We start from the raw sequence: 16254 nt of genomic DNA, 5'->3' as shown, positions 1-16254 counted from the left end.
TTTACGGACTTGGCTGTTTTCTTGACTAAATTACGAGCCTGATCTCTGATTACAACAGGATGAGTAATGTATCAGTCAATTCCAACAGTGACCCCTCCACACTCCCCCCACCCCTTCCCTCTTCGAATTCAGCCCCTGAGGTTGACCTCTTGGATCCAAAACTGCTTCCTGTAGCCTCGTGTAGCCTCCCACGCAGACGTTCTTTGGCGAGGAGGAGTGCGTGACGTCACGCAATCTTTCCTCCCAAAATATTCGCATCTTTAATTTGGAAGGGGCGAAAGCGGCGGTCGCTAAAAGGAGCTGGTAAGTTATCTCCGATTTTTGTCGCACCGTAACTAGCAATTCAGTAAACTACGATCGGTCTTTTGTTAGAAGACGGAGTTCAGTTAGAGAACGAAACTAGCAAAAATTGGCAAACATTCAATAGTGAATACAACTCTGAATAATTATTGACATGCAAATGACGGCACAGAAGTGGACACTGTTATCATCGACATATTTTGTGCACCAATTTCTGTCTAAATTTTGAAGACAAATCAATTTGCCCACACCTATGATCTTCTAACTATCTTAATACAGCTGTGAGTCCTAACTTAAGGCTCGTTTTTTTAACAAAACGACCGCTGGCGGTCTATGGGAGCTTTAGCAACCGGGCGACAACGGTGATCGATCGACGGCAGCGGAAACGCACTATTACGTATTAAATTTTGATTTTCAAACGTCGTCGCAATTATTCCTACTCGCTGTAAATCTCAAATGTAGGTGAAATTTCCTAGAGTTGAATATACCGCATTCAAGTTTACAATTCGTCCGGCGTTGTCGTGTGTTTACGTCCTCCATAAAACGTCCCATCCGAAAATTTCACGTCCAAGTCGTGCAGTGACGGCAAAGAAATGTACAGAAAAGTGTAACGCACGTACAGAGTTGTTGTTCTGGTTAAAGGACAGTGTCACTTTGTATAATCAAAAACATATTTGGGTCGATGTAAACGTTAGAATGATCCGGAATAATGGTTCAGTTTTGTTAACAATAACCCCACTGGTGAACAGAAAATAGTATAAATTATGTTTAGCTGCTGCAGATGGTTAGGGTGGCAATGGATTGTAAATTCTAAGTATTTTGGAAAAATTGCTAAAAACTGACTACAGTACTAGTTGATTCTTCCGATCCTCGCGGAGAAATCTTTTCATGTTTTCGTCCCAGTGCTCTGACAGTAATTTCAGAGGTCAAATATTTGAGCAGATTTGACCAACCCCGAGGGGAAGGGGGGGGGGGGTTACTTGACCCGTGTTCGGGTATATAGGGGTGCCGCTGAGGGTTTGAAACCCTGACCCTGTTTAGGACATAAATAACCTAAAATACCTACCCTGTGTAGGATGACACCCTCTATTTTAAGACCCTATTTAGGACAAAGGACCAACATCTAGCTCTTGTTTTACACAAGTAATTTAAAGGCCCACTGTCACTTACCGGACGTGATGTTCCACGCATTGAAACGCGAACACCAATCTCAACAGATAAAATAATACATTACCTAGAAGTGATGGCGAAAATCCCAAAATTTCGCATTAACAGCGGTGATCTTAAGGTGGAAACTTAATCGACGTGAAGCATTGTTCACTAAAATAAATACAGACAAACGTCTCTGATCTTGTTCGGATTGCCAAATACTCGACGCCCCAGTCTTGCAACCATATCCTGTCTAGGACGGGTCCAGGACAGATTCGCTTGAAATTATGTACCCCGTTCAGGGCAGGGACACCAAAAACCATACCCTATCCAGCGGCACGTCCCCGTATAGCCCATATAGGGGAGTACCCCCCCCCCCCCCGGTGACCAACATACGGCAAAATCTAAGTGACAGTGCCCCTTGCTCTTTTGATGTTCTCGTTGCTGTCGCCGTCGTCGTTGCTAAAGCTCCCCCAATCAGTATTCCGCAGATATTTAATACACGTATTAAATGACAGAAGTAGTATTTTAAAAAAGGCGCTGTATATGGGATATGAGCTGATATATGGCGTCTTGTTGGTTTAGATAGCCTGCAGTGCAGGCGTATTTTGGGCTCGAGGGAACGTATTTTCTTTGCGGAATGCGTTGCCGCCGCCCAATGCTCAAAAATTAAGCCTTTGAGCACTTGCCCATAAAAACGCACCTGCTCTGTGTCTTTATTCATCTCCACACATTACATTAGAACAGTAATAATTATTGCCAAAAAAGAGAAAAAAAGAACATGTGTAATGTAACGGAGAGGGCAGCTCTGCAGGGCAGCTCTCTCGTGTTTGAAGATGTAAGTTGTTCTGGAGATGTTTGTGGTGAAGGGTTTAAAAAGTAAACGTGAAAAGTAAACTCGTTTGGGCATGTATTCGGTGAAGGAAGGCTTTGTCTTTCCCCACTTAACTCATGATATTTCAGATGCTTTGTTAATTGTTCGTACCGTAGTCACGCACTATGACGTGGCAATCGTACCGGAATCATTACCACGTGCATAATAATCCCGGGGCCGGGATAATAATAAGCTTTATTCGTCCATCTTAAAATATGGATTACATAATTGGATCTAAAGTTAAAAATGCACAATCATAAACAAAGGAGCCTTGCTGCCCGCGCCATAAAAGAGTTCGCATGTCTTTTGGTTCTTGACCTTGGTATTGCTACTGGTCCTGGTTTTGCTGTGCTACACCGTGCTGACGAGAGCCAACCACCTTGCAGTTTTCAGTTACTTATGTAAACATTAAACAAGGTCACATGACCGCTACGCAAAACGCGATTTGAAGAGCAAGCGGCGAGATCCAGAAGAAAAACACAGTTCAGAGGCTGGATTGAGGTGAGACAAATAATTTCTTTTCGCATGTTGGGGAATCTTCCGCGGCAAATATCTTTCCGTCCGACTCGTCTTCGTCTTTGTGGATGCTGGCGAATGGAAGAGAACCAGAAATTTCTCTTTCCCCTTGTCGCGTTTTGCTAAAGACAAGCATATTTGACTTCATCTGGCGCTGGTTTTCGCGTCCACGGCGTCCCCGATAAAGTAAGAAGGACAGTAAGAAGTAGTCTAGAACCAGGCCGTTCTTTGTAGCTGATCGAGCTGGATTATGAGGTCCTGTAGTACAAGGCCATCTTGCTTTCTCGCTGAGGTGTAAACTGACGTGACACAGTCATTCAGTTCTTGTTTCGACATTTCCTCGATTGGTTTAGAAAACGTTTGGCCACCAAGAATGGCAGGCCACTCTAAAACAAGGTAAACATTCAGTTTAATTACGCTTAACTAATTCGAAAGTTACGAATGCTGTTCTATATTTTTGTGTATATTTTGAACGTATTAGGCCTTGATCCAGACGCCGCTCCACTCATGTGCCGAACCTAATTGACGAATTAAGTCCGGTAAAAGAGCGCCGTCTGAATCAGTTTGGTACGGTAGTTTTAAATTTGGTGCGGTAAACATCGTTAAATTCGACAGGGTCTGCAGCATTTTGCCACAGGCCGAACATAAGCCGGCGTTTGTGATTGGCTCAAAGCTCCATACCGTGACAAGTCACGCACGAAGTTGATGTCGCTTGATTCTCTTGAGTCTCGTCTTTTGGCTTTCATTTCGCTAGCATTTGTGATTTTTTTCTAGAGTGAATTGCTTTGGCATTAATCTGTTTTACCTGCTGTTTTCATCCTGACTAGAAATTTAGAATTTAAAGCTACAACTATCGGAAAAATTCATTGAAAATCACCGATAAAAGTTTAATTTCTCTTCTTGTATTCAGTGTTATCAGGGAAGTTCGTGTGATTTGAAGTCTATTTTGCAGCATTATATTTGTAGCTCAATTTTAGTCACTTTGATTCCGATGGCCACATTTTGGCTGCTAATATTATACAGATCATCTTCATCGAGCGATGGTGTCAACTGACTGTGTACATTGTTTCATTATAAGTAGCACATTGGTGGTTATAGCCTCCTACGCGAACGTTCTTAGGGGTTCGTCACGCGTTCCTGCCCCACGAACGTCTGCTGAAACGAACAGCCACTTCCGTTCGTCGACTGCGGACCAATCAGGAGTTGTTTCCCAATTTTGGGTAAACTCGTGTTTGAAATTAAAAATATTACCCTAGACAGGATGGCGGAGCTTAAATGTGGTTTTTGGTCATGTGTGCCAAACGTTTGGTTTAAGGGAGTTGAATGCGTATCAAAGATAAGTCATAGTGCAATTTGCGCAGAAGAAAACTGATGTGTTCGTAAACCTTCCAACTGGTTATGGAAAGTCACTTATTTATCAAGCTCTATCGTTTGTTTACAATTCAATTCTTGAAGCTGCTGGTCACTATTTGTTGTTGTGGTTTCACCGGTTGTAAATCTTATGAAAGACCAGGTAGACAAATTGGCAAATATTGGAATTCTTGCCGCTTCTCTCAGTGAAATCACTGAAGAAAATGCAGGGTGTTATGGAAGGAAAAATTTCAATCGTATAAACTATATGCACGTCCGGAAGCGAAAATATCTCCACGGCTGATGATTTCCGTTGTTTTGCAACATGTACTTGTCATAATGAGTCAATGCTGATTGGTCTGTTCAGACAAAGGCAATTTGCCGACGAACGGAAGTGGCTGTTCGTTTCAGCAGACGTTCGTGGGGCAGGAACGCGTGACAAACCCCTACGAACGTCTGCGTGGGAGGCTATGGTGGTTAGTGATTGTTCAGACTAGACACTGATCCCTCAGGAGTCCGCTGTGTAACCGATCGGCTGTTGTGCTGTTTGATAGCTTTTGGAATTTGAGTTGCATTACCCCTAATGATATTGAGGGTGTAGCCTTAGGTGTGCTGTGATGCTCATGGCATCTTAAACACTACAGGTGTACCAGTGAAGGCCGTAGTCACTAAGTCAAAGCCTCTCATCATGTCTCATTAAGGCTGGTTTACACGTGCGATAAGCATAAGGACAAAGTGACATATGCAGGTGCAGTGAATTGAAATTTTGGTGTCAAAATACCCCTGATATCCCTTCAGTTATACTTTAACTTATGGCAAAACTGGGGTAGATTTCTTTTTGGGCGCAAGTTCTTTTCCGGTTGTTAGTCTCTTGCTTTTGCAATGTTTTTCACAAACAAATAGGGATATCCATTAAAAGGAGAACCGATGTCAAGTATTTCTTCTCCTCATATGAAAAAACTCCTCAACTTGAGCATAACAGATTCCCTCCTTCACTATTTTCCTATACCCAATTGTATCATCATCCTTGTTTGCACTCCTTCTTGTCTTTCTTGTTTTTCTATCTTACATCAGTGACCCTTCTTTTCTGTTTAATTTCAGTTTTTAATAGATGTTCATTCAGAGCCTCACCATCAGTGAGGGCTAGGATCTGATCAGAGAGTAAATGGAAGCAAGTGAGTTGCACATTGTTGTCTTGTTTTTTTAACAATCTACTTCACACATTTTTAAGCATGGCTTGTGATCATGGCTATTTGAAAGATTTGGTCTTTACTTAGATTACTCAAATGCTGTTGTCTTATAAAGCTTGCTTCATTTGACCCAGGTGTAAAATGTTACTACAATCTATAAAGTTTGTGGGAATAATGATTCCCCCATCCCCCCCACCCCCACACCTCCCCCTTAAACAAAGTAAGCCAATAGCTGACTCCTCAAAAAATATGAGAAATGGTAGTAATTATTATTCCTGGTTTATATGTGAAGTATAGGTTTACAAATGCATACACCTTTGTGTGTCATTTAGAAGTTATCCTTGCTCTGTTTACATATCTAGAGCTGCGAAAAGTGGATGTGCTCGTTGAAAGAGGTTTTTTGTCAAGCAATTTGGTCATAAACCGTGACCAGAATGTCTAAAACATGTCAAACTGAAACATGTTGAGGACAATTACAATAAAAAAAAAGTGGTGTGCAACCAGCTTAAATGAAGTTGAATCAAGTAAGCCAATCTGGCTTGAATCCTTTATTGGTAAGCCATGTCACAGATGTCAGTCCACAAACATTTATTTCTGTTTGATCTCTTTTTTCTCTTTCAGTCTCGGTGAACCAAGCATCTCCTGTTGGGTTTGTTTTATTTGGTTTGGGTTCTGCTGGTCGTATTCATGCAAATAATCTGATCAGAAATCCTCAAGTGAGGCTGAAATATATTGTGAGCACTAACCAAGACAAAGCGAAGGAATTCGTGACATCAAACTACCTCGACACCAAGGTTGTCACGCCATCCACCATGGAGACTGCGTTGTGTGACCCATCTGTTACTGCCGCAGTGATTACTACTCCAACCAATATACATGAGGAGTTCGTTGTGAACTGCTTAAAGGCAGGGAAAGCTGTGTTTTGTGAGAAACCAATTGCTACAACTGTGGAAGCCATAGGTACGAATTTCAATGCTGCGAGCAATAGAAAAAAGAGTTGAGACACTATATCTGTTATTTGGTACTTTTTAGACACTCACCCAGTTGTATTGCTTGTTCCCCCCCCCCCCCACCCCCCATCAATGTTGAAAGAAATTCGCAATGACATTCAACGAAGCATGCGTCAATATTGAAAGGGAGAGGGGGGGCTTGAAGTGTATTACATTGTTCATGGCCCTTTTAGAGTGCGTTATTTGCAAGAAATAGGAACAACGCTGAGAGTGTCTCGACCTTTTTGCAATATTGCTTGTAGCGTTAAGTCCCGGTCAAACTACCAGGAAAGGTAAAACCACCGCAGTTCATCGATCGGGTGTTGATCCGCGTTTCCCTACCCGAATGAGTCATTTTTAGCCTGAAATACTCGGAATAAAATAAAGCGTATAAAAAGGCTGATTAATGACTGTGAAAAAGTAAAATTCAACTTGATAGTACGTCAACACAAGAACTCGCATCATGTCGCAACAGGCGATTCTTGCGTCTATTTGACGGGGAGGTGGTGTTAGCGATGCGAACCTCAGAGTGAAAAGGGTGGCGAAATGGCTGTAACAGTACTGAATAAAATTTGGAAGCGGGACTCTCTCAGGTAGCGGAATAAGGGGATGAGACCATCTAAAACAAACAGGATGAAGCTAGACTGAAATATGGGAATGAATCAGAACGAACTCCATTTTCACCCTGACTCGCTATTTCTTTATTTTCAGAGCGTTGTTACAAGGATGCCGAGGGCCGTAACGTTCCATTATTTTGTGCCTTCAACCGACGATTTGATCCAACAATTTCTTCCATAGCTGACAGGGTGAAAAACGGTGACATCGGTAAAGTCCATATGATCAAGACCACAAGTCGTGACTTTCCCCGCCCTAGCATTGATTACCTAAAGATTTCCGGGGGTATCTTTCACGACTGCTGCCTACATGATGTAGATGCAATATGCTGGATTCTGGGTGAGACCCCCCATACAGTGTTCTGTCTTGCCAACGCTTTCAAGTCGGAGATAGGCGCACTTAATGATGCGGATACAGTTGGAGTGGTGATGAAGTTCCCCAGTGGTGCTATTGGTCAGATAGATCTTTCCCGCCATGCTGTCTACGGTTATGATCAACGCATTGAAGTGTTTGGAGCGGATGGTATGATAACCAGTGAGAACGTGCCTGCTCTCAATTCTCAGTTTTTTGACCCTAGTGGAAGATTGCAACACCCGCCGAAGTATTCATATTCCCAGAGATATGCCGATAGCTTTGCTTTAGAAATGAGCCATTTTATTGACGTGGTCAAAAAGAAGGAAAATTTGGGCGTCTCGAAACAGGATGTGCTTCGATCGTGGCATGTTGTTGATGCCATCGAGAGGTCTTTCCATAGTGGAAATCCAGTCACTTTAGAGTTACTGTAGTGTCTCTTAGGGTTGACCTGGAAGGGGGTGGGGTGGGAGTGGGAGGGGCAATTTCTATGGGTTTCAGTTACCAAAGACCGAAACTTGAAATCCCCAAATCGGCTTCTGACGCGATACGTCGTTGAAAGTTATTGGCAAGTCAATCAATTTTAAAGTCAATTTATTTAATTCACGCGAATATTACAAAAAACTAGGTCACAAACATTAATATAAAGGATACAGTACATACAGTAAGGAAAAAGAATCGAAAATAATTCAGTTTACATATCATTGCTACTAAAAATAGATTTTTAAAAAATGAAGGCAGAAAAAAGTTGTCATAATTCTGAGTTTTCGCTTTTGTAAAGTCGTCACTGGCTTTATAAATAGGTTGGGTATGTTAGAACCCATACTTGAATGCGATAAGTGAGAAAGGTGTAGATCAGCATTTAGCGAAGGATAATAAAATTGTGTACGTTAGACCACGATAAGTTCTGCTTGTAATTCTCGGTTTTCACTATCACGCCATTGAAAAAAAAAAAATCGAAACCATTCCATGAATGAAGTCAAGAAATTGACATGGTATAGAGGATAAATAAATAAGGTATCTGTCCAAGTGTCAGGTCTGTGCGGCATTCCGTACTCGAGTTATTTGACAAAATGTTCCACATAAATTTATAGAGCTTAGTATGGAGACGCCATGTTTGTGTCCCTCTGAGGGGCACAAACATGGCGGCCGGAAATACGAAAAAACATCTGGAGTTCACTTTTGCCAGAAAAGAGGTTTGTTTACCCTTGTGAATTTTCGAATGTTTAGATTAATATTTCTCCTCAAACTTAAATTGTTTAGAATGCTGAAAATCACCCGAAGAGTCATTTTTAAGATACGGAAAAGCTCTGTCACGGCCGTCCTCCTTATGTCACGCACGATGGATAACTCGCAAATTGAAATTGTTCTATTTTCAAAAGGAAGCACGACATCGAGCTAAGAAATTGTGAACAGACATATTTTTAGGCAATCTTTCCTTGAATGAAGGTAAAAATTTTGTAGGCCTCCCAGTTTTGAATTCTAGAATTTGGTGACGTCACGTGAAAACCGAGAATACTCTCTTGTATGTGTTGAATAATTAGTCGATCAACTTTGAATCTCTTTTTTAGATTATTGACATTTTGTAATATTGTGTAGCATTCTTTCCTGAAAGTTTAAATGTTGTTAAAGGGTTAAATAAAGCTGGGATCAAAACAGGTATCAAGTGAATGTGTACTTCCTTTTTTTTCTGTACACTTTGACATTTTCTTATTTTATTTCCACGAACATTTTTATGTGATTTCTATGTGCCTGATTGATAAGCAAAACAACCCATCATGTTGTAAGTCGTAAAGTTACGTATTACTCGTTTTTCAACTGGTTTAAGCCATTTTCTGTGTCGAGCTTTTTTGTAAGTTGCTGCTAAAAGTAGGTTTGATAACGACAGCAAACTTCTGGCCTTGGAAATTTCAAACCGTCAGAGATAAAATGATAACGAAACTACTTTTCACACACTCGATGGAAACGACAGCTGCTGCTGCCTCAACCAGAGATGTCTGGAAACAGACCATAATGCAACCAAATCTTTCTACCAGGACAGATGGACAGATAATGGATCCTTGACTCATCTCCACGAAAGAGTCATTCTAAACGAATGTTATCGGTGCTTTCAGGTCAACACCGCCGAGAAGTGTCTGATTGTCAACTTAATGTCTCATGTTACTTGACCTCTCCTGTTTAAATCTTGAAGAGTCCAGTCACTCGCCTTTTGACCAGCCAATTCTCTTGTTTCTTACGATAAATGAGAACCCGAATTATCCCCAACAATTATTTATTAATCCCTCATCCCTAAGATTAGTTTGCCACTAATCCCTTATCCTCAAGGTGCCATTAAACAGGCCGTATTTGATGTCTGGAGCCCCTCTATGAACACTGAATGCCGTAAATTCTCGATTGAACGCGCCCCACCTTAAATAAAACGAGCTTTTGACCATTCGTGGAATTGGACAGTCGCGCGGGAGAGGGAAGGCCAAAAGTCCAAAAGGTTTGCTCGTTTTGACTTTCCCTCGCGCCGGCTATCCACCCCTGGGTATACAAGGATGGCGTTTATCAAATAGGAAATTTGATGAATTTGTATTTGGAGGGAACAAGGGGATAAGAGTTGATTCAAATTTATTCCAGACAATGAACCCAAGAAGTGTTCAAATGTGAAAGCGACCACTGCAGTGAAGAAAGTATTCCAAGGTTCAACTTGAATGTTTCAGTTCATCCAAAGAGATCATTTGTTGCCACTGCAGATTGTTTTGTGTTTCCCAGATCGTTTTAAGACACATAAGCTGATACCGTTTGATATGTTCGGGATGATTTAGTGAAAATTTAATGTGCAGAAAATTTAAGAAAACGGACTTTTTTCCCAAATTTACCAGCTGTCGTTGGTTTTACGAAAAATTCTAGCTGACTTTTTTTTTTTTTTTGCATTGTTATTTGCTTTTTTAACAACCTATCACTACCCCTAGCTGCGAAAACGAAAGAAATTAGTTCTCTAGTGTTAAGAAACTTTCCAGCTGACATTTAGCTCTAAATTTCTCATGACGACTTAATCCGAATTTCTGATGCCATAAAAAAATTTCCGAACAAATATCCACCGAAATGAACCGTTGCCTGTGCCCCGATGTCTTGGACGCCCGGGTTGCACGCTGTTGAATGAAGATAAAAGATGCCTCAGATTTGATGGTCGAAACTATTCATCGTCTAGAGTATATTAAATGCATCTTTCGCATCTTTCAATACAGCTACCGTAAAAGCTGTATTACTAGAGGAGCACTCTCTCTCTAATAAGCCCTCCGTTTGGAAGTCGGTTTTTGTCAGTAATACCCCCCCTCCCTTCCTCTCTAAATCGATACGAGAAACCACTTTCACAGAAGGACGGAAGTGTCAAAGTAAATGTTGTGTAAAGTCCGGCGCCTATGCGCGTGCAAAGCAAAGGTGAAAATGGTTGACGGGATTTGCTCCGACCATTTTTATTGACCAATCAGATTGGAGAACGTGATCGATTTTACCGGATGTTTTCTCTTAAGACAAACACCTTGGTACGAGATTATAGAATTATTCTAACATGAGATTAATAGGGTCATCAACATATATCGAAAAACATAATAAACAGGCCGCCATGATTTATCTATGAGTTTTACGAAGAGAGTAAACAGCATAAACCTATGCCTCTGTGATCTGCTTTCTGCATAGGAGCTCGTGTGGTTGAGTCATAGCTGAGTTTGGTAAATGCATTAATTAATAGACCAATTTCGATATAGTAAAATGTGATAAGGGGCCTAGTTTCTAAAGGAACTGCAGTGCTGCGTTGGTGGCGAGTAGAAACGAATTAAAAGTTTGGTTTATCAACTCCAGAGTTGATAACTAAAGGTAAATTGGCCGCCCTAAAGAGACTTCGAACACTTTGTTCGTTGTTCAGTCACAGTGCTAAACAAACATTTATTTTTGGTTTGCATTTTTTTTTCCTTCCCAGTCAATATGAGCCAAGATTCTCCTGTTGGGTTTGCTTTATTTGGCTTCGGTCGCGCAGGTAATATTCATGGCAATAATCTAATTAGAGATCCCCAGGCGAGGCTGAAATATATTGTGGATATTGACGAGGACAAAGCCAAGGAGTTCGTGAAATCCAACTACCTGGACACCAAGGTTGTCACGCCATCCGCCATGGAGACTGTGTTGGGTGACAAAACTGTCACTGCTGCAGTGATTACTACTCCAACTCATCTTCATGAGGATCTTATTCTCAGCTGTTTAAAGGCAGGGAAAGCTGTGTTTTGTGAGAAACCAATTGCTGCTACAGCGGAGGGAATAGGTAAGAATTTTAAAAGTAAGAAATTCATTTTAAAAGTAAGAAATACATTGATATTGGGTAGCCTGCAATGCAGGCGTATTTTTGGAGCGGGAGCGCTGAATAATCCTTCGTTGCTGTCATTTTGGGCGAGGAAGCGCGAGAGGGCTGGAGCGAGTCAAAAGTGACCCTAAGGGAGAGGACGACTGGCTGCCCCCCCCCCTCCCCCTCAGCCTCCTTCAAATACGCGAACTAAATTTATTATTCAGCGCTCGCCCATGAAAAACGCCTGCACTGCAGGCTAATATTGGGCGGTCTTGTTGTTCTAGATCAGAGTATTAGTCGATATCCCATAGCCGTTAGGTGGCTATGGTTCTTCGCAAGATCTTTACCATGGCTCAGAAACAAACTTTCTGAAGCAAAGCAATTATTCAAGGTGATCCTATCTTCCTAACCTAGCCTTGAGATGTTTACTTGATGTCCCAAGTGCCTTAATCCAAATTGGATTAACAGAGACACTTCTCAGTGCAGTCGCAGCTCCTTTGAACTCCATTTTTATGTCCTAACAATGTTTAATCTTCTCCTTTACAGTTTGCCCACCAGGCAAATGCCACATCAATAATAGGTACGCATTGCGTACATGTGGGTAGTGCTCTACACACGTTGCGGACCTGTTTGTTTACGGACACTCACTCACTCACTCACTCACTCACTAGGGAGCTTAAGCAACGACGATGGCAACGGCAACGAAAACGTCACCCGAAAATATATCTTTATTTCATATGTGCTACTTCGCGATTATTTCACCTCGCTCGACTTTTACAAAATTGGCGAACTATCCAGGAACCAAATTGGTAGGAGTGGCGTACAAGTTAAGAAAGAAAATGAAAAATTCACCGTTGTGCCTTGACGTTCTCAACAAAACCTTAAATGTGGTCATTTAACGTTGTTGTTTTGCAGAGGACGGCAAAGAAATGTAGCAAAATGTAAAACACACGTGCAGAGCGATTGTTTTTGCTCATTAAACCTATTGTTTTGCGGAGTTGTCGTTGCCGTCGCCGTCGTCGTTGCTTAAGCTCCCTTCCTTACATGCCTGACAACGTAATAAGTAGAGCACTATACGTATATACAGTGGGCTGCCCACAATTCTTCCTTCTTTTCAAGCACAACAGCAGGCCTGTTGCGCGCGCGGTGGCCTTATGGATGGAGCGTTGGACTACTGAACAAGCGGACCGCATTCGAGGCCAGTGTTGTGTTCTGGGGCAAGGACCCACTTTACTTTCGCGTTGTCTCTCTCCACCCAGGGGTATAAATGGTATCGATGAACTGTTAGGCAAACTTGACGAAATGTTTAGGGGAGCTTCGAGGTAACCTGTGATGGACCAGCATCTCATCGGGAAGGTAGCCTTCGAGAGCAAACGCGCTTCCGTCTTTTGTTTCAATTTCACACGCCGCCTCGCGGCGGGTGAAAACAAAAGCCTTCCGATTCGTGTGCTTTCGCACACCAATAGGAAGAAACTCTTTTATAGAAATTAAGTGAAAGGTCTCCTCCGTTTTCACTTTCCTTGGGATTTTTATGCGTACCTGTTTATCCATTTCAGATCGTTGTTACAGGGATGCCGAGAGTCGTGGTCTTCCATTATTTAGCGCCTTCAATCGACGATTTGATCCAACACTTTCGTCCATAGCTGACAGGGTGAAAAGTGGTGACATTGGTAAAGTCCATATCATTAAGACCGTATCTCGAGACTCCCCCGTACCTCCCATTGGTTTCCTAAAGATTTCCGGGGGGTTCTTCCACGACTTTGGTGTGCATGATGTAGATGTGATATGCTGGATTTTGGGTGAGACCCCCCATACAGTGTTCTGTCTTGCCCATGCTTTCGATTCAGACGTAGCTACCGTTAATGATGTGGATACAGTTGGAGTGGTGATGAAGTTCCCCAGTGGTGCTATTGGTCAGATAGATCTTTCCCGCCATGCTGTCTACGGTTATGATCAACGCATTGAAGTGTTTGGAGAGGAGGGAATGATTACTTGCGATAACAGCCCCGCTCTAAACTCTCAGCTTTTTAAACGTAGTGGAATCTCTCAGCCTCCAATAAAGCATTCATTTCCCCAGAGATATGCCGATTCATATGAAAAGGAAATGAGCCATTTTATTAATGTGGTTAAAAAGAAGGGAAATTTGCGCGTCTCTAAAGATGACGCGCTTCGAACGTGGCATGTCGTTGATGCCATTGAGAGGTCTTGCCATAGTGGAAAGCCAGTCACTTTACCATAGTATCTCGTAGAGATGGCCGAGGGGTTCTTTGGGTACGCTTGAATTCAATAGCTTTTTAAAATTACCTAATAAAACAAACGAATCACAGATTGAGTGTAATTTTCGCATCCCGGTCAGAACACTGCTTCAACGTAGCCCTGCTCACAACGGCACTTGTAGCATCTACGATCAGGGCACTGGACATGTATGTTTGACTAGTTTATATTTACCTATCACCTTATTAGTCATTGTCGTTATTACTGGACATTATTAAAGTGTGTATGGCACTAAATTGTTCTCATGTGTTTTACTGTTTTATAGAATAAAAAGCGATTCTAAATTTAAAACGAGCATGAGGCTTCTGAAACGCCGTTCTTTTGCTTTCGAATCCGCGCTATTTTGACTCCAAAGTGTTGCCACCGCGTGCGGCCAGAACGTCATAATTATGATAGGCCGAGATGTCTACAATAATTTAACTCTTTTGAAACTGATTTCAGAAACTAACTCTGAATGAATCTTTTTCATCAAATATCGGTTGTAGTGAGTCTATTTGAAAAATCGTACTTTTGGATTATTTCTTTCAATTCTGCAAGCTTATGATTCCTCTAACAACGTTCAGCGACATCTAACTTCCATGCAGAACCATTCAAACGAACAGTCGGAGAAAAAAAGAAGAAAAATCCCCATCTCACCACTACTGTATATTGAAACAATCACATAATAACCGTTTAGCAATAAAAAGTTTAATTTCTTAGCGCGGCACTTCCTAGATAACATGTTCTGGGCACTAGAGCTTATTTCTCGCGCGAATTATTCTATTGGGGACGAATTAAGGACGGTGCCTACTGAAACAGAAGTATTTTGCATAGTTTATAAGAATGTAAGAAAAGCAGATCTTAGCAAGGGCTATTGGAATCCAAAAAGAAAATTGGGGGTAACCAGTCATGTTTTAGAATAATTAAAGACAAGAGAGGATCAAGGGGTATCCTCTCTTGTTAAAGAACAATATTTCTAAAATGCGCTAAAATACAAAACGTATGACAATTTTAGCCAAATTGAAGCTTCATTATCTCTGAAAAATGCGTGGTTTCCCCTAATTTTTTTTTCAGATTCCAGTAACTCTTGCCAACATCTGCTTTTCATGCGTGCTAGAAACCGCGCAAAAATATCTCTGTTTTAGCAGTTTTTTGGACGATTTTAGCTCTATATTTTATGATTTCTAGTTGTATATCATTATATAATATATATCTAGTTTTAGGACCTCTATGTAAACCACTCTTAGTGATGGAGCTTCCTAATAAAAGATTGTTATTATTACAGTCAACTCTCTCGTAAGCGACCACCCTTGGTGGACGACAAAGTCGTCGCTTACGGGAGGTGGTCGCTTACGGGAAAGATCAACAAAATAAGCCTAATGCTGGACTGATAAATTAATTACCTTAAAATATTACCTAAGCAGCTAAAATTAGGCAAATAGAAACTAATTTATTTGATTTTTTCACATCTATTCATTCTTCTGACGAAACTTTGTGTAGCATTTTGGAACAGATCACTGTAACAATTGCCCGGGGGGGGGGGGGGGGGGGTACTTGGGTTAAGTTTTGCTGGGTATGTGCCGCTGGCCTCTCACAGCCCCTGCCCCATTATAGTCTATTTTGTGGCCAGTTATAGACCCCATCTTAGTCACTTTTTGGGAAAATGTAATTTTCGCGATCCCAACTAAGTCACTTTCTATTTATGCATCCACTTTGAAGAACGGAATGTAATGCGAGGTGATTGTTACATTTAATAAACAACAACTTTCTGAACTTTTTAACCGAGACCATTTTGAATCCCTACTTAATAGAATTTTCTCACCCCAAAAATCCGAAAATGTGCGACCCCATTCTAGTGACTATATTGAAAATGCGACCCCATTCTAGTCAATCCAGTCGTGAAAATGCGACCCCATCCAGCGGCACATCCCCATTAGCCTCTTATAAGGGAGTAACCCCCCCGGGAACAATTGCCATTTACCTACAGATTTAATTATAGTAATCTTCTCTGTCTGTAAACTGTCAGTTGTCCGGGGTAGCGTCATTAAAAATTGAACTTTTGTTACTTCTGAGTAATTATTTACTCAGATCATACGCGAATATGTTGGGTGGTCGCTTACCGGAAACAGAAAACAAACTTGTACGAAATTTCTCCGGAAACGTTGTTACAGTAATAATAAGCTTAAGGGATTGAAAGAGTTAATCCAAAATTACGATTTATCAGATAGACTCAGTACACTCTGTTTTTTTTTTATAAGAACGTCTAATTTTGGAGCTGAGGCTGAACGTTCTTATCTTTTTTTGCGATGTGAGGCTGAAAACGTTCTTGAGATGTTCTTATAT

General features: G+C 41.4%; 2 protein-coding genes across 6 annotated transcripts; both read left to right on the top strand.

Moving 5' to 3' along the window:
• Window positions 1-241: 241 nt before the first annotated feature.
• On the top strand, window positions 242-14813 carry LOC146464559 (uncharacterized). The gene is made up of 3 exons (XM_085129542.1): window positions 242-303; window positions 11299-11637; window positions 13215-14813. The coding sequence occupies exons 2-3, from the start codon at window positions 11304-11306 to the stop codon at window positions 13895-13897; spliced, it is 1017 nt and encodes a 338-aa protein (XP_084985668.1). The 5' UTR covers window positions 242-303; window positions 11299-11303; the 3' UTR covers window positions 13898-14813.
• On the top strand, window positions 261-8996 carry LOC146464560 (uncharacterized). 5 transcript variants are annotated; one of them, XR_014868453.1, is made up of 5 exons: window positions 2295-3235; window positions 5291-5364; window positions 6001-6339; window positions 7080-8257; window positions 8849-8996. XR_014868453.1 is itself a non-coding variant. In XM_085129541.1 (4 exons), exons 2-4 carry the CDS (start codon window positions 5355-5357, stop codon window positions 7766-7768), a joined length of 1038 nt encoding a protein of 345 aa, XP_084985667.1. In that variant the 5' UTR covers window positions 261-303; window positions 5291-5354; the 3' UTR covers window positions 7769-8996. The 5 variants fall into 5 exon arrangements, 3 of the variants coding, with proteins under 3 accessions (XP_084985667.1, XP_084985665.1, XP_084985666.1); XR_014868454.1 differs by having other exon boundaries at window positions 2752-2824; XM_085129541.1 differs by lacking the exon at window positions 2295-3235 and adding an exon at window positions 261-303 and having other exon boundaries at window positions 7080-8996.
• Window positions 14814-16254: the final 1441 nt, after the last annotated feature.

Source organism: Pavona decussata, unplaced genomic scaffold, assembly GCF_977016875.1.
Source record: "Pavona decussata unplaced genomic scaffold, jaPavDecu1.1 SCAFFOLD_161, whole genome shotgun sequence".
Lineage (NCBI taxonomy): Eukaryota > Metazoa > Cnidaria > Anthozoa > Scleractinia > Agariciidae > Pavona > Pavona decussata.
The sequence above is the reverse complement of the archived record's forward strand: the minus strand, read 5'-3'. Positions and strand labels throughout refer to the sequence as shown.

Coding starts and splice junctions, on each gene's coding strand:
- LOC146464559 (XM_085129542.1), top strand. CDS start 11,304: ATGAGCCAAGATTCTCCTGTTGGGTTTGCTTTATTTGGCTTCGGTCGC. Junction 11,638..13,214: donor TGCTACAGCGGAGGGAATAG/GTAAGAATTTTA, acceptor TATCCATTTCAG/ATCGTTGTTACAGGGATGCC.
- LOC146464560 (XM_085129541.1), top strand. Junction 6,340..7,079: donor TACAACTGTGGAAGCCATAG/GTACGAATTTCA, acceptor CTTTATTTTCAG/AGCGTTGTTACAAGGATGCC.